The sequence below is a fragment of the Oryctolagus cuniculus genome, chromosome 10, assembly GCF_051225735.1.
Source record: "Oryctolagus cuniculus isolate XC-2025 breed Fujian yellow rabbit chromosome 10, ASM5122573v1, whole genome shotgun sequence".
Classification (NCBI taxonomy): domain Eukaryota; kingdom Metazoa; phylum Chordata; class Mammalia; order Lagomorpha; family Leporidae; genus Oryctolagus; species Oryctolagus cuniculus.
Window position 1 is genome coordinate 109703971 of NC_142876.1, and position 21589 is coordinate 109725559.

General features: G+C 57.8%; 1 protein-coding gene across 1 annotated transcript in view; it reads left to right on the forward strand.

The window, feature by feature from the left end:
* The window catches only part of WNT7A (Wnt family member 7A), a 49203-nt gene extending 36724 nt beyond the window's left edge, over positions 1-12479 (forward strand). The window contains exon 4 of the mRNA XM_051852676.3: positions 9862-12479. Coding sequence (XP_051708636.1) covers positions 9862-10341 — 480 coding nt within the window. The 3' untranslated portion in view covers positions 10342-12479. The remainder of the gene's footprint in view (positions 1-9861) is intronic.
* The last annotated feature ends 9110 nt before the right edge of the window (positions 12480-21589 follow it).

A 21589-nucleotide genomic window follows, 5' to 3' on the forward strand; every position in this document is an offset into this window, starting at 1 on the left:
CCCGAGAGCCTGGCCGCAGAACCTCAGCTTTTGGCCCAGGATGCCGGGATCCAGACAGCACCTGAGCTGCCGTAACCTGGCAGACAGACGCCGAGTTCCACAAGGCCAGGTCTGGATAAGGAAATGTATCTCTCTCTGGGCTGGGCTGCAGCCCCTCTTCCTGCAGCCTAGGCTGGCCTCTGCACCCTGCTGTGTGGTCAGGGCTACCCAGCATGCCTTGCGGTGGCCCTCTCTGTGGAATGCAGCTTCCCCAGCAGCCCCACCTGGGTAAGACAGGAATATTCACTTGTAGTCGGTGCATCCAGTATGACTTAAAGAATGCGACTAACAAGAAAATACTCTGACTATTTACCAGGGAGAGGGGGCTGTTCTTCCCCTCTTTCATCTGAGTTGCCCAGAGGAACACAGCTGCTGCCATGAGCTGAGCCGCAGCTTACCGCTCGTGATGGATAGACGCTGGGAGCGGGGGACGGGGGAGGGGGGCAGAGGGGAGAAGGAGAGGAGCAGCAAGAGGAGGAGGAATGGGGAGCAAGGGAGGCAGAGGAGGAGGAGGAGCAAGGGGAGGAAGAACAGGGAGGAAGGGCAGGGGAAGGAGGGGGAGAGGGAGGAGTAAGAACGGGGAAGGAGAAGGAAGAGGAGGGGGAAGAATGGGGGAGGAAGTGGAGGGAGGATTAGGAGGAAGAGCTTGGGGAGGGGGAGAGGGAGGAGGGAGAGGAGTGAGAAGAGAGGAGGAGAGGAGGGGGGAAGAGAGAGAGGAGGGGGAGGGCCAGGGATGAGAGCAGGAGGAGCAAGGGGAGGAAGAACCGGGCAGGAGGCGGAGGGAGGATTAGGAGGAGGAGCTGGGGGGGGGATTCTGCCACGTGCCCCTGGAGGGCCCTCAGCCCCGCTGTCCTCCAGGCTGCCTGCCCACAAGGTTCCCCCTGTCCAGTTCCAGGTCCTTGGAAAGGACCCCACATGGGGACATGTGCGTGCGTCCGGGGGTTTCCTGGGCAGGGCTGGGCAGCTCCAGCTCTGACATGGAGAGGACGTGCAGGTAGAGAGAGAGGAGGCCCGCAGCTGTCGTGGGGCTGCACTGGTTCCACGGAGGCAGGGAGGCCTTGGGTGAGGCGGCTGCCCCCAGGAAGTTGGAGGGTCTCGGGGGCCCGCTGTGGGTCTGCTCCAAGGCAAGGCCACCCTTCGTCCTGCTGTATCACAAGGCCCTTAGCATCACATCGCCTGGGGTCATGTTCCCTACTGACATCCTAACTGTGCCGCCACGGCCAGCACCGGGACCCTCGGGCACCCGGCTGCCTCATCTCTGAGAAGCGGTGACAGTGACTCTGCCTCTCCGGGTGGCTTCAGTGTTAAATTCTTGAAACAGCAGCAGGGGGCACAGCTCCCACCCTGCGGTGCTCACTCTGGCGGTGGGGGACGGGTGGATGGAGGCAGAGTCGGTCAGTGTTGAGGCCTGGGCTGGGACATGGCCACCACTATGACCCCAAGACCCCCACAGTGCCACGCAGTGCCTTCTGTAACCAAACCATCACGAGCGCGAGGCCCTGTGCCCAGTGCGGCGCCTCCCACACTTTCCGCCAGTGCTCCAGCCCTGCAGGGTGGCAGAGTCGCGAGTGCAGGGGTGACTTAGGAGCCAGTGGCATTTGGGGAAACCCAAAAGGCATGCAGCAGCACTGGCACTGGCGACAGAAGGGCCAGGACTGGAGAGAGTGCAGCCCAGGGAGAGGAGCCACACTGCAGGCGCTGCCACCACGGTGCCCCGCGGAAGGAAATCCAGATATGCCCTGGTCCCCATCCTCTGCCCTCCAGTCCCTGTCTGTCTCCCATAGGCTGTTCCTTCCACGGGCGCCCAGGGAAGGGGTGACCTGGTCAGCCTCCCAGGGTGGAGAAGGGAGTGACAGCGAGGGCAGACACCAGTCACACACCGAGGATGGGGCCGCGTGTTTCGCTGGGAGGGTACAGGTGTGCTGGGCTGGAAGTGAGAACTGTGGGCCACTGGGGTTGGAGACAGAGCCAGAGGACTCCAGGGCCATCTCCTGGCCCGAGGGCCCTGGGATCTGTGACAAACCAGAGCATCATCCCCGCGAGAGGAAGCTGCCCACCGCACACCTGCCCCCACTTTCTGTGCAGGTCCCTGACCAGCCCCCACCTCCTCCATGGGATCGGCCAAGCTGGGCTCTGCTGGGGAAGGCTCAGGGACCCTTCTGCTGCCGAGTACAGGGGACGCCAGCAGTGGCATCATGGTGGGGGCACCTGCAGTGCAGACACCCTTCCGGATCCGGGGGCGGGGTATTAGGAAAGGAGGGCTTCCTGGAGGGGTCAGCCCGGGTGTGGGAGCAGGCAGGAGGGAGAACGAGGGCTGGAGCTTTGTCTGCAGGGTCCCACTGGGCACACGGGGCAAACCGTGACTCCCTGGTGTCTGCAACTGCTGCTCCACCCAGCCATCAGCTCCTCCCCCTTGACCTCTGGGGCAGGTGGCTGGCTGCTCTCCTTGCCTCGGCCTTCCTTTTACTTGCACAGCCTTCTCAGCTTGCCTGAGCCACACAGCGGTGCAGGGGCAGAATCAGGGCCTCCTCCCATGGCTCCTCTCCTGCACAAGGCTGCCGCCTCCGAGCCAGTGCCTCCCAGCACTCAAGGAACAAAACGAGAACTCTCCCGGTGGGAGCCTGGTGTGTGAGACACGCGGTGTCAGACCCTGCTGAGACATCCTCGCGCTTCCTCTGCACCATTCTCTCTGACCAAAGACTCACGCCTACCTTATAATGGGCAAATCACTAACGATGCATTCCGTGCACCTGCTCCACACCCAGCGCCCCCTGCACAGGAGCAGGATGGCCAACCTCAGAGGGGATCGGGGAGGGAGCAGCAGATGTGCAGCTAAGCCAGAGCCCCAACCTCCAGCCCTCAGGGCCTGGCCTCCCCCGAGACCTCTTTCATAAGGAGCCGGTCCCCAGCTCCCCACAACTGCCCCTTGCTGTTTGGGACTTAAACCTTCTCACTGAGGGACCAGCCCTACGCTTCACCAACGCTGCTCCTCCCACACGTGAACCGATTCCTGGGCTGCACTACGCTGTCAGGGACAGACTCAACTCAGGCGGCTTAGGAACAAAGGGAATTCATGCGTCCTTGGGACCGAGTGGTCCTGTGGTCATGAATTCAGATCCAGGTTCATCCAGTGTCAGGAACCCACAGTGCACTCCCCTCCCCCCCTCCTCTCACTCAGCTGTTTGCTTCCCGGGCACCCGTTCCCCAGCTCTGAGTCCTGCGTCGCCTCCTGCTGCTGTCTGGGGAGAATGAGGCAGTGGCTCTCCTTTCTGTCCCCACAGAATGCCCAGGGCTAGCTCTGAGGGGCCTGGGCCAGCCTGAGTCATCCACTTGTCCCTGGCGATGACTGGTGCCATCTGGGGAGCTACAATGATGACCCCTGGGAGCAGGGCCAAGGGCTGGAGGGCCTGCTTCTGTGCCACACCTCACTGGGGAGAGAAGTTGTGCCCACCTGCAGGGCCACACTGAGCTACCTAGAAAGCAAGGGGGCAAGAGAGGGGTGCCAGGTGTGGAGGAGTCCGGGCTGGGCAGGGTGGGGCTTGGAAGGCCTGGGTCCTGTGTGGCTGCCCGGGACCAGGAGGGTCCTCCTGGGCAGTGGGAAGCCCTCCCAAGTGTGCCTGGCGCTCCAAGCATATGGGCAAGACAGGTGGACGCAGCTTTTGTTTTTAGAACGAGAGCCCCTGTGATGGCTGCCATCCAGGGCTGCCCTGCGGCACCGACCGCGTGGGAGCCAGTGCCTCAAAACCCCTTCCTCCCTCCAGGAAGTACCCCCCAACACACACACCCTGGTTCTCCGGGCAGCCCTGAGGGGCTGGGACAGGCCCAGGAAGCTGCCTTTGATCGTATCTCCTTGGCATTAAGAATCAGGACTTTTCTGGAGCCAAGTTCCTCCGCAGACCCCTCCCAGGCCCGAGAACTCCACCCTGGTGGATTCTGGGCTGCGGGCAGCACCTAGGACGTGGCTGCCACTTCCTGGAGCTCCATCAGAGAGAAACTGATTTCTCTCCCTCCAGGGCTGCAGGAAAACCTGCTGCTCCGTGCAGGGAAAGAGCTCAGGTGCAGCCCCACCTAACTGGGAACCAGAAATGCCTTTAGAAACCCCAGCTGCTGCTTGCACACACTCCGTGATGGGGAGCTCATCACCTCCCCAGCAGTCCCGCCAGCCCTGGTGAGCTTGGTAAGGAAGGCTGGCCCCTCCTGGAGCCCCGTGACTCCCTAATGGGTAGGATCCAGGTGCTGCTCCGTGCTCACCCTGTCCCCAGACAGACCTGCAGAGCCCATGGGGCTGTGGCCGGGGACCCCACAAACTTCCTTCCCTGAGCTGTTCCCCCTCGGTTAGTGCAGGGCCTCCAGCTCCCTGGGCTGCTTTGTCTGGCTCTGGCCATCCCTGGAGCACAGCCCAGTTCCAGAAACCCCACAGCAAGACACAAGTCCCTAGTGTCTCAGTCAAGATGGCTTCAGGCTGTTGACTGCTCCTGGCCTCTTGGCTCGTATCAAGCCCATGCTCTAGAGCTTTCTACATTTCTCAGTCTCTCCCACCCTGTGCTTTTGCAACTATTGTTTTTAATAACAAATTGTAGGTGTTCCCCCTCTTGGGGCTGGGTTCAGCCTCCTGTTTTCATCAGGGCCAGGGGCTGAATCCTGCCTTATGCTGCACTCCCACACAGCCCTGTGGGTCCTGGAGGGGACTGGAGCCCGACTTCAGCAGCATAAAAAGACCCTTCTGCCATCCAGTTGCCCCTCTTCCTGGCCACCCACCACGCCTGACACGTCCCCCTGTGCCCTGGCCCTCAGCAAGTGTGCTTCCTCCAGACCAGTCCCTCTGTGGCTCATGCGTGACTGAGGGCCTCCTGTCCGATGGAGGCCCAGGGGTCACCCACAGACCCTGCAGAGCGGTCACCACCAAGTGCCACCAGTAAGCTTCCTCCCATCTCTCCGCTGCCACCATCTGGGCCCAGGGGTGGGCAGGGCTCCACCCAGGTCTCTGCTTCTGCTTGGACCATCTCAGCTGATGCTCTCCCAGGGTACCCTGCACCAGTCGCTGCCCTTGGCCCAGTGGTAATTCCTGCAGATGCCTACCTGGCCTGCTGGTCACCCTCACCCTGTGCCCTCCAGCCACGCTGCTGGGCCTTGGCGCGTGCGCCTCCAGAGCATGGCTCATTCTAGTGTATCTTTCCTGACACCCAGCTCCCAGCCCTCTTGGGGGAGGCTTAAGCTCCACACAAGAGCACCTCCACCTGGTCCAGTTTTTCTTTTGCACTCCCTCACACGCCACGGTGCCCATCAGTTTATAATTAGACTGGGGGCTTGCACATTCCTTGGCCGGGAAAAGGAAAGCTCCTGCATGTGCATCCCATGGGGCCCTCCCTGGAGGCTGCATTTCCTACTGACTCCTCACAAACTATCCGGAGATACTGTGCGCTCTCACAAGCACAGTCTCTTGAGACAGAGGTCTTCCATCTAGTGGTTCACTCCCCAGTAGTCACAACGGTCAGGGCTGGGCCAGGCTGAAGCCAGGAGCCTGGAACTCCATCTAGGCCTCCCATGCTGGGGGCAGGGGCCACCTGCTGCTTCTTTCCCAAACATACTAACAGAGAGCAGCAGGGATTCAAAGTGGAGCAGCCAGGAATCGAACCGGTGCTCATATGGGATGCCAGCCATACAAGCAGCTGCTTCACCACCGTGCCATGGCCCTTGCTCTGTTCTCCTACCCAAGTGCCTGGCCAGCGGGCCCCGGCTGGCAAGTCCAGAGCTACCTCCCTCACGGGAACAGTTGCAAGACATTCCAGTGGCTACGTCTGCTGGCATTATTAAAACCAGTCTCCCTGGTGGCTCCATCCTTATGATGGTTCCAATGGTCTTTTGGTCACTGTGCAGGCCTGTGGCCCGCAGTGGAATTGTCAGTGTGATGCTGACACAGCCTAGTTCCGGCTAAGAAACTGGCAGGTGCAGTGCCAGGTGGTGGAAGAGGTGAGAGTAGCCACAGTGGAAGGATTGTGGGCCTGAAGCCAGGAGGACACGGCTGGTGCTCGGGCCTGCCACGGAGGAGTCACAGGTGTCCCCCGTGGCTGTGGCTGGGTGCTGTGGGCAGAGGGTGTCAAAGGAGACGGCTGGCCAACACCCAATGAACAGCTGCAGAAAACATGGCTGGTGTACAGCTTGGAAGGTCGCACAGCTGTGACAAGGAGGGAAACCCTGACCCCAGCCACAAAGTGGCCCGACCTTGACAGCGCTGTGCAGAGTGAGCGGAGCCAGCCAGGCATGCTTCCACCTTCACGTGGGCCTAGGCCCCCGACAGCTACAGGAGGGCCAGGGGGGACTGCCTGTGGGCGCAGACTGCACGTGGGGCTGATGGCGAAGTTTCCAGGGTCCTGGTGGGGCTGGTTGAGCAACTCCACGAGTGCCATACAAAACCACCGCATCGTACGTTTTACCTCCACCGCGTGCTATGGGACTTCTCTTGAGATAAAGCTGTTAAAGGAGAGTTTGCGAATGAAGCAGAACCGAGTTGGAGGAGCATGAAAGGGCTGGTGCACCACCCTGGGGTTGGCCAGAGAGGGCGTGGGGAGCTGGGGAGGCTCCCATGCGGGGGCAGCGACGTGAGGCTGTCCCGGCAGGGGCTGTGAACTCAGCCGGGCGAGCACAGCCATCCGGGGGTGTCTCGTGGGGAGACAGCAGGGGAAGAACTCCCAGAACTGTGCTGCTTCTGCCTTCTGATCTCCTGCTGTGAGCCATTCACCATGACCGTGGTGTGCCCCAGGCCTAACCCACCACCCCCGGGCACGCCTGTGTCCTGGAGCAAGCTCTGATGCCAACGCACAGGTTGGCTGTCTGGGGCAGGAGACAGGAGCGAGAAGAGACACCTGGAAGGGAGGTGGTACCCTCTGTGACCTTGGGCAGGACATTCAGAACAGACTCAGACGTATGGAGCACTGGCCAGGATGTGGAGCACCTGGAATGCTGACTCAGAGGGCCGTGTGGGTGTGGTGCAGGTCCATGAGATGCACAGTGCAGTGACCAGAACCCCTACAGAAAATCACACTAACCCCGAATGAGCTCAGCAGCACCATGTGGAGGGAAGCAATCAAGTCGTAAACCATGTCCACAGCATAGTTTCACTTGCATCAAGTGCAAGGTCAGACAAAACTGGGTTGCACTGCTTAGGAGCCCAGCCACAGGAAGACAATATAAATAAAAGTTAGGAACTGAGCCGGTGCTGTGGCGTAGTGGATAAAGCTACTGCCTGCGGTGCCGGCATCCCATATGGGCGCCAGTTCGTATCCTAGCTGCTCCCTTTCCAATCCAGCTCTCTGCTATGACCTGGGAAAGCAGCAGAGGACGGTCCAAGTGCTTGGGCCCCTGCACCCATGTGGGAAACTCAGAAGAAGCACCTGGCTCCTGGCTTCGGATCGGCACAGCTCTGGCCATTGCAGCCAAACAGGGAGTGAACCAGCAGATAGAAGACCTCTCTCTCTCTCTCTCTCTCTCTCTCTCTCTCTCTCTCTCATTCTGTCTGTCTCCCTGCCCCTCTTCCTCTCTCTGTGTAACTCTGACTTCCAAATAAATAAATCTTTAAGGAAAATAAAGTTAGGAACACAGGAGCCCAGATCTCAGGTCTGGGGTGGATGGGCAGAGGGGCTGGAAGACCACTGGGGTGCTGTGGGGGTGCTGTCCAGGTTCTGTTCATAGGGATCACGCTCTATAACCATTCCCTTAAAATGGACACGGCATTCAGTGCTCCTATTACACACAGACGCCACTCCACAGTTTATAAAAATGCAGCATGCATAGTGCCCCAAGCTCCTGAAAAGATGCTCAGTGTCATCAGTCAGCAGGGAAACACCAACCAGAGGAGCCCCGAGACGCTGCGTACTTCACGGTCACCAGGATGGCTAGAGCAAGAAAGGCAGCCAGTAGCAAGTGCTGGTGATGACGTGGAGAAACGGGCATGCTCACTCGCCACTGGCGGGACAGTGAGAGGGTGCAGCCGCTCTGGATGAGTCTGGTAGCTCCTCCACATTCACAGTTACCCTAGGACCCAGCAATCCCATCCCTCACTACTTAACGCAAAATAACTGAAAACATACGCCCAAACAAACAACTGTAAACCCATATTCCCAGCAACCTCATCCCAGATAGCCAGAAAGTAACGCCCACCTGGATGTCCACCTCCTGGTGAGTGGAGAAACAATGTGATCTGCCCAGGAAATGCCACATTAACTGGGCCTAGGAAGAGATGAAGGGTTGACACATGATAGGCCATGGACTACCCTTGAAAATACTGCATAGCAGTGTGACTCCTTCACAGGAAAAACCCAGTACAGGCAGATCTGCAGGCACAGAGGAGAGGTAGGTGGGCAGCGGGGAGGTTTGGGGGAAGGGAGAGTGACTTCTCCAGGGGTCAGGTTTCTGTCCAAGGTGATGAAAATATCACAAAACTGATCATGGCGGCCCTATCTGTGGACCTAGTAATGGCACTGAAATGCATGTGTTACGTGGTTACTTTATAGGGTGTGTGGATTGTATCTTCATAAAGTTGTTTTATTAAAAACAGGTGGTGGGGAGTCCCAGGGAAGTCTCAGAGGCAAAGTGGCACGAGTCGGGGATTCTGAAAGTTATCATGGCCATAAGCCCAGGGCTGAATCTGGGCTTCTGGCTGCCACTGCTGCCCAAGCAGCCTCCCACACACGGCCTCCCTCTACCTTGGTGGCCATTGATGGCCTGGGGCCATAGAGGCAGTGACTGGGCCCCGAGTCAGGTGACATCCTGGCTAATCCTGCCGACGCTGCATTTTGAGAGCTTCAGCGATTGCATTGTGACTGCAGTAAGCCGGGCACAATCACAGCTGCCCCAGCCGGGGCTGGTCTCCCAGACGGGCACCCAGCCCTCTCCTCAGGGCAGGGGACAACAGCAGAGGAAGTGAGGAACAGACACAGCTGCATTCTTTGCAGCCCACTCTCTTCACTTGAGGCCAGGCTGGCTCCCAGCTCTGAGCTGCCCAAGAGGAGGGCTTACGAGCCCCCTTCCCACCTGGGCCTCAGGGTCCAGGGACATGATCCTGTGCAACCTCCCCCTTGCCTGGCACCCAGCAGGTGCTCAGGGAATGCCCGCAGATAATTCACCACCAGGGTGCATTCAGACTCCTCTAGGCCGTTATGCCCCAGACCCAAGTAACTACTGCTCAGGGTCCCTGAGGCCCTGCAGGGCCGGCCAGGCACCAAGCCTGCATCTCCAGGTGCGGGGGAGCCTGGGGCGCAGGCCAGAGCCATGGTGCAGGGAAGGGCAGCTGAGAGCATGGTGCAGCAGGCAGGGAAAGAGGTCAGTGCTGTCTTGTCAGTGGCAGCACTCTGGATCCTGGATTAAAGACGGGGCACAGAGGCTGCTGGCCTCTGCCGTGTTACCATCCTGTGACACAGGCCTGCTTCAGTGCCACAGGAAAACGAGAGGAAGAAGCCTGTGAGCCTGGGGCTGGGCTTCGGCACTGGGCAGCTCTCTGCCTTGTACCCTGATGGGTGTCTGGGGTCCACAACCCACCCAGAGCACAGATCCCATGATGGGGGTGGAGGTCCCCTCGCCTCTACCTCGGGGCCAGCGCATGGCTCAGGACTGGGGCCACAGGTGGCACCTGCTGTGTGTGAAGGTGGGGGTGGTCAGGGGTCATGCAGGGACTGGGGACGCAGCAGAGGATGAGGTGGGTGAAGCCTCCTTCCAACACGCGTCCTGCGCTGGAGGCGGGACGGGGCGGTGCCTGGCAGGGGTGCTGCACTCGCTGGCCCTGGTGTGCAGTGATGTGTGCTGTGTTCCTCCTGCCCACCCCTGCAGATCCTGGAGGAGAACATGAAGCTGGAGTGCAAGTGCCACGGTGTGTCGGGCTCGTGCACCACTAAGACCTGCTGGACCACGCTGCCCCAGTTCCGGGAGCTGGGCTACGTGCTCAAGGACAAGTACAACGAGGCCGTGCACGTGGAGCCGGTGCGCGCCAGCCGTAACAAGCGTCCCACCTTCCTGAAGATCAAGAAGCCACTGTCGTACCGCAAGCCCATGGACACGGACCTGGTGTACATCGAGAAGTCGCCCAACTACTGCGAGGAGGACCCGGTGACGGGCAGCGTGGGCACGCAGGGCCGTGCCTGCAACAAGACGGCCCCCCAGGCCAGCGGCTGCGACCTCATGTGCTGCGGCCGCGGCTACAACACCCACCAGTACGCCCGCGTGTGGCAGTGCAACTGTAAGTTCCACTGGTGCTGCTACGTCAAATGCAACACGTGCAGCGAGCGCACTGAGATGTACACGTGCAAGTGAGCCCGCGACGGGCCGCGCGCCACCCTCCGGCTGTGAGCAAGACTGCTTCGGGGACTGCGCCGTTCCAGGCTGCAGGCTCCCCAGGAGGCCGCTGCCTCCATCTTCCCGGGGAACCCCGGGAACGCTGAGTTTGTCTTTTTCTGCTGAGTGGGGCGGAGCTCTTCTCCTGGGTTTCCCGCGGATGGGATGCTCGTGGAGAAGATCGCTCAGAGCCCTCGACGATTCTGTTCCACATCCAATGCTGCTCCACCCTCCCCCAGACACCGCCCAGGTCCCTCCGTGGCTAGAGTGAAGTCCTTCGCAGCAGGAACTCTGGACCCTCGGGCCTCATCATAGCAATATTTAACAGTTTATTCTGATACAAAATAATATTAATTTATTTAATTAAAAGAGTTCTTCCACCTCGTCGGATCCGTTTTCTGCAATCAAAGTGGACCACGTGCTCTCCTGCCAGGCCGACTCTGTCACTAGGAACAGGAACTGAGCAGAACTAAACACAGGCATCTGGACGCAGCGGCCGCGACGAGCTGGGTTTGCAGGTGTCCCCTTCCTTTTTTCACCACTAGGCGTTTAAGGACGAGAGCAGACACCTGTACACATGTACAGCTCTCCATCCACGCACGTTTCTGTTGTTTTGCTGTTTGCTGCTACCTATCCAGAACTTTACGCTGGTCCAGACTTGGAGATGTTTGCCGTGAAAACGTTTCCCACCCTTTTCCCTCCCCGGTTTAGACTTCAGCATTAGAAAAATTCAGTTTGGAATACAGAGTTGGGGGGGGAGGGGAGAGAGAGGGAGAGAGAGAGAAAAAGGGAGAGAGGGAGAGAGGGAGCGAGAGAGGACGGAGAGAGAAAGAGAAAGGGAGTGCTAGATTCCCAGCAGTGTCTATCTTTTGGAAAGTGAGCCACTGGATAAGAGACTATTTTGTAAGAGGCTATTTTTATATGAATATTTTATTTATAATGAGTCGGCCTGCGTCACCCCACAGCCTATGCCTCCTCTTAATGCTCAGCCTCACTCTGGGGCAAGGATGGGTGAGGCTGGGCGAGAGGTCAGGCCCTCCACCTCCCTCCCATGCTGGGTCCTGCTTGCCAAGGACCCCTGGGTACTGGAGCTGAGCCGTCTCGGGGTTAATGGAACAAGAACTTAAATCCCTGGCCTCAGGCTGTTGTGGCCCCTGTTAGGGGAGGGTCATGAGGGCTGACCCCGGGGAGGAGTGGCCATAGTGAGCGAGTCCTGCCCTGAGCATTGTGTGCTGTCACCATCAGCAGCAGCCAGCTCAGGGAGCCCTGGCCCCACCGGGACACCCCCGCCATTGCCTGTGTGTCACTCGGGGTGAGGTGCAGTCCTCAGAAGGGGGCAGAGAAGCAGGTGCAGCAGGGGCTACAGCCCGCTGGCACTTCCTAGATGTCAACCCCAGGGCAGACCTGTAGGGAGAGGTGGGCGGGGCACCCGCTCCTTGGGGCCAGCCATGCCCAGTGCTTCTCACCATGAAAGCTCTGCCCTAGAGGGCTGTGGACATTCTCCTGTGTCTGTCTGCATGTGTGTGTGTGTGTGTGAGTGTGAGAGAGAGAGACACCTTGGGGAATCCTGAGATGTTTCTGTGACTTCACACCTGGAAGCACTTCTGGCACTCCCAAGTGTCCCCAGGTATCTGTTTATCCCTCTCCAGGTGCCTGTGCATGGAGCTGTGTGCCTGCCCCTCTGCTGCTTCCTGGGGGTCTTTGCTTGCAGGTGAGGCAGACAGCAGCACCCTTCTGGTCATATTGAGCCATAAGCGATGGCCCCTCTGGATGGTGTTCCCCCAGCCACTGGGGAAGCTCAGAGACCTCCGAGAGCACAGCCCCATGCTGCCATGTGCTGGGAGCCCCACCACCTCTGTCTAGCTCCCTGCCGTCAGCGCCAGGCCTGGATCACAGCATGAACAAATAAAAATGGCTGGATGGTTGGTCGATTCCTTCCCTTGGATTTTTATTTTTACAGTTTTTGTCCTTATTTGGAAATCTGAATGAGTGGGCATGTGAGCAAAGGATGGGATGGATGGGTGTTGAGTAGGCTAGTAGGCAGATGGATGGACAGGTGGATGGATGGATAGATGATGAGTAGACTAGTGGATGGATGGATGGGTGGGTGGTTGTGGAGTAGACTAGTGGATGGATGGGTAGGTGGGTGGATGAGGAGTAGACCTAGTGAATGGACAGATGGATGGATGGATGGATGATGAGTAGACTAGTGGGTGGATGGATGGGTGGGTGGATGTGGAGCAGACTAGTGGATGGATGGATGGATGGATGATGAGTAGACTAGTGGGTGGATGGATGGATGGATGGATGATGAGTAGACTGGTAGATAGATGGATGAATGAAAAGACGGATGAGTGGGTGGGCAGTTGGGTAGGTGGGTTAGGAGTTAACACAGGAGCATCTGGGGGGAGGAAGCGTGTCACATTTCATCTTGGCTTTAGAAAACCTAGAATGTCCTCCTTGGGTGGTGGGCTTCCCATGCCTGCAGACCCTCTGCTCCTGACTTCACTGGCACCTGGGAGTGGGGAGCTTCTGACCAGCCCCCTCCCCTATGACTGCTGGATGCTAAAGAAATAAAAAATGGCCTGAGAGAAGTCACCACTATGTCTTCCCTTACTGTCCAGGTGAGGAATGGGCCTGGCACACGGGCCACTGGAACTGTGAGAAGGGCCAGGTACCCTGGCAGCCTGTCACCTGGTCCCATAGCCCACTGTGGTTCCCCTCCCTCTGGGTGCCCGCCTCAGCTACACTCTAGGCCTCATGGTGATGCCACCTCCCTCCCAGCTGGGGCAGGGTCCTCCCAGTCATGATGCTGCAGCACTCTGAGTCACACAGCAAGGGATGAAGGCTCAATCTCATGATTAGTTATTGTCATCACTGTTCTCTCCACAATTACAGGCTTCTTCAAGCGTGGCTTATGGGAATAAATATTTGGCTCTAGGTGGGGCAAACATAACTCCCTTGAATCTATTCCTAACGCATCTTTTCAGCAAACTGACATTTTAAAGGGTGCAATCTTAACAGGCAAACTCAAAAACATCAGAAAGGCCAGGGCGATGGTGTTGAAAGTACAGGTGCCTGGGGTCAGTGGTGTGGGCGTCACTGAGGCCAGATCCGTTGAGTATTTCCTGGAAAGTTTAGAAAGCTTTCTAACACTAACCTTCTACTTTGTCAGTGTGCTGACACCTGCATGACCATGCAGAGCCCAGCAGCACACTGACCATGGCTTTTGTGCCACCGGCCTGCAGCCTCTGACTTGGACCCAATCTCGGTCCAGAGATGGAGAAGCCAAGGCCCAGAGAGGGTCCAGGATTTCCTCAAGGCCACAGAGCAAATTTGACTGAGGGAAGTCAGAGCAGGAGACTCGAGGCTCTGGGTACAGCCTCTCATGGGCACAGGGCACCCACCAAGGGAGCAAAATAAGCTGGTGCAAAGGGGAGTGTGGCAGTGATAAAGTTCCTACATGGCACACGCACACACCCACGCTCCAGACTTGAGTTCAAAGCCAGTTCAAGGCTCCACGGAACAGGTAAACTGGGTTCTGAACCACTCTGCTGGGGGTATCCTGGCCCTGGGAGCCCCTCAGCAGGACCTTAGTCAATAGAGTGCAGGAGTGAAGTTTTGCTGTCAGTCTCTTAGACACCCTCACTGACTGCCCACCTGCATCATTAACCCCACCCACAACACTTAACTCCACCCACTACCCACACCACTAACTCCACAGACTTGCCCACTAACCCCAGCACCTACATCACTAACCCCACCCACAACACTTAACTCCACCCACCCACCCACCCACACCACTAACTCTATGGATCTGCCCACTAACCCCAGCCACCTGCATCACTAACTCCACCCACAACACCTAACTCCGCCCACCCACACCACTAATTCCACGGACCTGCCCACCAACCCCAGCCACCTGCATCACTAACTCCACCCACAACACTTAACTCCGCCTACCCACCCACACCACTAACTCCACGGACTTGCCCACTAACCCCAGATACCTGCATCACTCATGGCTACCACATCATTTGCCTCCTCTCAGGTCTCCCTGCCTGTCCTCATGCCCCATCAAGCTAGCCTCCAAGCTCAGGCCTGACCAATCCATACCCTGTCTGCCACCAGCCATGGCTCCCCATTGCCCTGTCGACAAAATCTGAGCTCCTACCCACTGAGCCTGGCCCCGGCTGGCAGCCTTGGGCCCTGCAATCTCAGCAGTGCCACTGATCAAGAGAACATGGTGCCGGCCGGATAAGCTTCTCATTCCCAGCAGGGTTCCTGCGGTCCTCACGGGCCCCTGTCCGTCTTGTATCCTTGCTGCTTCCTCCACCCAGAGCACTCACCTCCCTCCTCTCCACCTGACAAACGCGTGCCCCAGATGGAGCCTTCGTGTGCTGCAGGGGGCCTTGCCCTTCCTCATCCTCACCTGCTGCAATCAGAACCAGGACCCCCGACAGCTGTCACCGACAGGCACAGAACTGAGCCCACGTCCCGGGCCCATGCCGAGCGCTCCTGTCCTGCTTGCAGAGTGCAGCAGTCAGCCAGTGCTGAGTCCCAGGCTCCGTCCCCAAGACTCGGCGCCCTCCAGCGATAAGCATAGTCCTGACCAGAGGCATCAGGTGAGTCCCTCCCCACGTGCATGTCGTGGAGTGCACGTAGCCAACCCCAAACCCAAACCCAAACCCAAACCTGGGCTCTATGGGCCCACCGGTGGTTCCCAGGCCAAAGACTGCTCTGCCTGTCCCCACAATGGATACCGTGGACATCCGTGGAAGCCTGGTATCTGAACACAGATTGGGCCCAGGAGAGTCGAGGCAGCAGGAAGCTCCCAGCTCCGCTGCAATCTTACGGGACCCCCATGGTAAATGCGTTCTGTAGCTGCCCTAGAGTTGTCCGCCGCCCCTAACTGAGTCTGTTTTTATCTATGGGTCCACAGTGCCTCAGGTTCTTCTGGTCTCCGCTGGACGCCCTCCTGCCCCATGGGCAACTGTGGGTCCGGCTGTTGACCCCGCTGGTCTTGTGCTTCAGGGTCAGCTCACTGGGGGCTGTGTATGAAGATTTCAGCCAAGACCCTGGGATCCTCCCCCTGTGCCCCATCCTCCAACATCTGAGCCCAGGTGACTGCCATCAGAGGCAGCGAATGCCACAAGGCTTTCTGGGCGCAGGCTCAGAGCTGGCACTGCACTAGGTCTGCCACTGGCCACCGGCCAAAGCGAGCTGTGGGACCACCAAGACACAAGGTGCAGGGAGGCAGAGGCCACCTCCTGCCAGGAGGACCTGCCCCAGCACGTGATAAAGGGCGTGGGGACAGTGAGGAGAACAGTTTCCAAAAACCTGACCGGAGAACCAGTGTGAAGATCCTGACAGCGTGGCAGTCATGTCCGCCCTGGAGCCTCGGCTCCTCCCCTCGGTCGGCTGCACCACCCTAAAGCCAGCTTACGTCTCGCCTTCCTCCGCCCCATCCAGCAGCAAGTCCCACTGGTGCTCCCTTAAACTACGCCCGAACCTGAGCTCTCTCCCTCTGCACACCCAGCAGCCGTCAGCGTGGCCGAGTCTGGCTGGCTTCTAGCCACACTCAAGCCCTCCTCTGCACTTCAGGGCAGAGGCAATGTGCCCTGCTTCCTGGCCATCGGCATCTCCCAGGTTTACACAGGCTCAGCATGGCTACTCGGGGCTGTGGGTAGGGGCAATGGAGTCACAGAGGGGCGGGCCTTGGTTGGGTCCTGCATGGCCACCTGGAGAACAGCCACCCACTGATCAGGAATCCCCACATGTAAGGAATATGTGTCCGGGGCCGGCGCTGTGGCGCAGTGGGTTAACACCCTGGCCTGAAGCGCCAGCATCCCATATGGGCACCGGTTCTAGTCCCAGCTGCTCCTCTTCCGATCCAGCTCTCTGCTCTAGCCTGGGAAGGCAGTGGAAGATGGCCCAAGTCCTTGAGCTCCTGCACCCACGTAGGAGATCCTGAAGAAGCTCCTGGCTCCTGGCTTTGGATTGGCGCAGCTCCGGCTGTTGCAGCCAACTGGGGAGTGATCCATCGGATGGAAGACCTCTCACTCTCTGCCTTTCTTCTCTCTGTGTAACTCTCTGACTTTCAAATAAATAAACAAAATCTTTTTTTTTTTAAAGGAATGCATGTCCATCGTGGGGGCCACTGAGACTTGGGACTTCACCTCTTACAGGCCAGAGCCCTGCCTGATGATGCTCCAGCCACCATGCCTTTCCTTCTGTCCCACCCTGCCTCTGGGCCTTTGTACGTCCCATTTCCACTGATCTTCAAGGGGCTGGCTCTTTCTTACCAGCAGGTCTCAAATGCCAGCACTTACCCTCTGGCCCTGTGTCCCTGGCCCCCGTTCTTTGTTTCTCTGTAGCACTTGCCACTGTCCTGAAAGGGCATTGCTCCTTCATGAGGGGCTGTACGGTCTATGATGAAGAGCACGGACTCTGCAGTCAGATGCCCTGAGTTCAAACCTGCTCTGCTATCGGCCGGCTGTGTGCCTTAGGGGAGCAGCTCAGCCTCGCTGCGCCTGCATTTCACCATCTGTACTAGGACTGCCCCAGTGCCTGGATCAATGAACGCATGGGAACGGCTAAGCACGGTGCCAGGCACGCTGGCAGCCATTGCGGGGAGAGCCCCAGGGGTTCATGAAGCCACTCAGTTCCCTCAGACACATGCAAATTCACTCAGCTGCTAGTGGGTCCCCAGTGCCCAGCACATAAACGGCATCTGTAAACAAATGCTTAAGAATGAATGATGGGCCAGCGCCGTGGCTCAATAGGCTAATCCTCCGCCTTGCAGCGCCAGCACCCCAGGTTCTAGTCCCAGTCAGAGCGCCGGATTCTGTCCCGGTTGCCCCTCTTCCAGGCCAGCTCTCTGCTATGGCCCGAGAGTGCAGTGGAGCATGGCCCAAGTACTTGGGCCCTGCACCCCATGGGAGACCAGGAAAAGCACCTGGCTCCTGGCTTCAGATCAGCACGATGCGCCGGCTGCAGCGCACCGGCCACGGTGGCCATTGGAGGGTGACCCAACGGCAAAAGGAAGACCTTCCTCTCTGTCTCTCTCTCTCTCACTGTCCACTCTGCCTGTAAAAAAAAAAAAAAAAATGAATGATGCAGAGGCTGTTCCCAGGCCAAGACTGGGCTGGGGTGGGCTCAGCCAAGCGTCCAGAATGAGGAGGCTGGAGGTCAAGGGGCTGGCCTGTCCTGAGAGCTACCACCTGCTCCGGGCCCTATAGGGGTGTGGAGACAGACCGGGCCCCCGTGATGTGGTCCCAGGCACAGCTGCTCACTGACAGGGCGGCCACTGGTTGCCACAGCAACACTCCTGGCCCCAGAAGAATGAGCTGGAAACAAGGAGAGCTCCATAGCCACCCTCAGCTTAGCCCCCAAAAGGCAAGAGATCCTAAGCCAGAGGAAGCATCACAACAGGTCTGCACGTACACCCTGGCCAAGACGCCCAGAAGGACCCCCACTCATGAAGGGCAGTGCAGACACCTGTCAGCCACGGTCAGAGCCCCACACAGACCCCCATGAGAGGCTCCAAGGCACAGACACACAAGGCAACCCAGAGGGAATAGAGTCACACTTGTAGGACACACCCCACCCAGACAGGCCACCGACCAGGACTCCTGGTGGCCTGAGAAACTTGGCTCCCCTGGGAGGCCATGGCTTGACTTCTCGTTCACCCGCAGTCCCCTGGCACCTGCACAGTATGAGTGTGTGCACGCACATACGCAAGATGCAGTGGGAGCAGAGAGGACTCAGGGATGCGCAGGAGGAAGGGACACCAGGGCCACCTGCCTGGGAAGCCACACCCAGAGAAGATTCTGGAGCATGAACCTCAGGGCCCCGCCTCACACAGAGCAAGAACATCTCCTGCAGAGTCCCTGCTCTGCCCAAAATACCAGGTTCCAAAAAACCTGCAGATCCGCCCCTCTCTGTGTGGGGGCAGGGACGATGTGTTTCAGGTCAAGCGCTGGAGCAGTGCTGTGCATGCCTCCCCAGTGCTCTGGGGCCAGCGGGCAGCTGTGACGGCCCCTGTCGCCTACCTGCACCGGCCTCACCCCCAACCCGCGAGCCTCGACGCAGCCCCGCTCCACTGGGTGCCACACTGAGCAGCCTCCTGGTGCGGGACCTCTCTCCTGGGACCAGATCAAAGGATCAAACCAGTCACAGCAGCGCGGATATCCTTGCTTTGCCTACACTCAGGCCTTCCTGGTGCAGCGTGATGTATGACGTCATAGGTGCTTCAGAAGCTCATGGAAACACAATAATAAATCTACTTTGGTGCAAGGAAAGCTGGAAATCAATGCATAGTGTTTCCTTCAGAACACATTTTACAGGTGCTTTTTGAAAAACTTATATGCATGGGCTTCAAAGTTCTTTATACACTAAAATAAAGTGACCTTTAAATTACATCTCCTACCATCTTTTTGAAATACCTTGTATTTATTTGCAAAGTAAAGACATTTTTAAAAATTTAGAACAGTCATTCTGTCACTAAGGTTGTTTTTTTTTTTTAAGTTTTGAAATAGCCCATGCTGTTTCCAAGCAATTCACTGCATCTTTGAATAAAGGCGGAGAAGATTCACAAATGTGTAAGGACATCTAGCACCCAGCGAGGTAAAATTCACAATGGCCAGCATCCAATCAGAAATGACCAGGCACGCAGAGGGGCACGAACATCACCCACGATGAGAGAAATTCATGCATAGGAACCAGCCCTGAACTGGCACGGGGCAGCCCTGACGGAGAAGAACATCGCAGCAATTACCGCAAGCCTAACCCCTACATTCCCAAGACCGAGAAGACACATAAAACGATCTTCAGCGATGAAAGCCTGGGATGCGCCAGCAACAAGGCCTGAGATGAAGAAACATTTTGGCCCTGCTTACCCACCCACAGATTCAACCAACCATCATTGGAAAATATTACAAAAATTCCAGAAAGCTCTAGAACGCAAAGGTTGAAATTTGCCTTGCTCTGAGCATTGAATTGAGGTGCACGAAGGCACCGGCAGGTTCACGCTGCTGTGGCCTCTGGCACCCTCAGCTCCCGCTGCCCACCAGCACAGGCCTGAGCCCCTTATTTGTCTTGAGCACCACTGCCGTACCATGCAGGCAGAACACATGCCCTTACCTTCTTCCCTAAGTTACACAATGTAACAAGAACTGGCATGGCACTTACCTTGCATTGGTCGCCCTAAGGAGTCTATGGGCGAGTTTGAGTCTGCAGGATGAAGAGCGTGGTTCTCCCGCCACTGCTGCAGCCCCTTATACAAGGGACATGGATGTCTACAGATCTGGAGACCCTCAGGGGCCCTGAGACCCATCCCCTGCAGACAGAGAGGGGTGAATGTGTGTGTGTGCACGCCTGCATGTGCACGTGTCTATGTATCTCCTCTCAATAAACCAAAAACCACCAACAGCAGCAACAATAACAGTACTACTGCAGGCATGACAGTCCCCAGCACCTCTCACATTTCCCCACCTTCCACAACACCCTTTGCTGCCTGAAGGCTGTGCCTCGTGCCCCTTGGGTCAGCCGGGTAACTTGTTCCAGCCACTTTGAAAGGGAGGGGAGATGCCTGCATTGTGCACAGTGGGTTAACCCACCACGTGCACTGCTCTGCTTCTGATGCAGCTCCCTGCTCGTGCACCTGGGAAGGCAGAAGAGGGTGGCCCAAGTTCTTGAACCCATGCCACCCACATGGGAGACCTGGATGGATCTCTGGGCTCCTGAACTGGTAAACCAGCAGATGGACAATCTCTCTCTCCCTCTCTCTCTCTCTTTACCTCTCTCTCCCCATCTCTCTATTGCTTATTCCTTCCACCATCTCCATCTCTATCATCTCCACTTCCCCCCTCTATCTCTGTCCCCATCTCCGTCTCTGTCTCCATCATTTCCACCTTTTTGTCTCTTCCTCCCCCTGTCACTCTGCCCTTCAAACAAATTTTTATAAAACAACTATATGAATGGGAGGGCAGGTACTGAGCCTCATCACCAGGCAGGCACATAGGAGCCAGAGTGCCGCTCAGCTCTCTGCTGTCCCCTCAGCCCCATGACCAGCAGGGTTCCTGATGACCAAGAGCGAGGACAGCGAGGACGGAAAAGGGCGTAGCCACAGCCATCCTGGCCTGGGCATGCCGTGTGATGTGAACGAGAGGGGAGTTTCTGTTGTGTAGAACCCCTGGAACTTGGGGCTATTTCTTACTGCAGCCTAACTTGGCTACTCCTGCCTGATGCCAAGGGATTTCTGGTCCTGACACAATGGCTGTGCAGTCCTGGTGTGCAAGTTCCCCTGGGGCTTGTGCCCATCGGCTCTGGGGAGGGGCCTGCAAGAGCAGTGATCTTGGTGGCTGGTGGAGGCAGTGTGCTTAGAATCCTCTGCGCCCCCACTTTGTCAGAACAACCCAGTGACTAGGAACTGCCCTTGTCCCCTAGGTAGTACAGAGAGGAGAGAGGACCCCCGGGGGCATGGCTGTGAGGTGCAGGGCCAGGACTTGAGTCCAGTGTCTGAACCCAGGAGCCACACAGCAGGTGATTCTGTTTCTGCCTCTTATTAACCAAGTTCCTGCTGCCACTGGCCCAGCTTGCAGCTCAACACCACAGGTCACCTGTGGGTCAGGTTAAGGGCACAGGTGCCAGAAGGTGGATACAGGAGAGAGGGGCATTTGGGCAGAGAGGGTGAGGGAGCCTCATCTCTGGCTGCTTGGAGCTGTTCAAGCATGCCCCCTATGTCAGCACACAAAGGAGCCCACACTCTTTTGGGGTCCCCGTCTCCTCCACAGTGTGCCCTGGCTTTGCCCCCAGACCCCCAATCCCTGAATGAGTAGGATGGGATGGGTGAGAGGGGCACTGTTTACCTGGCCCAGCTGGTCAAGCCCCCGTGCTAAACAGTGGAAGAGATGGAGATACTAACACCAACGCCTGGAGCTCACTTTTGCAAAATTGGTTTCCATTAGACATGCCCCCTCCAAGAAGCCTTCCCTGTCCAGGACTGGGGCAGCCATGGGCGATTTCTCCTTGAAGTTGAGTGGGGAATATGGAAGGAAACGTCTATTGTGTTTGGCACAAGAAACCTCGCTAATGCTTCTGTGGGGAGTCTCATTTTGCCCATTTCACGGGTGAGACTCCTGAGGATACTGAGCCACGCTGTAGGATCCCAAGCGGGGCTCCTGTCACCAGCCAGGCTGTGAGCAGGAGTCGGGGCAGGAATCTG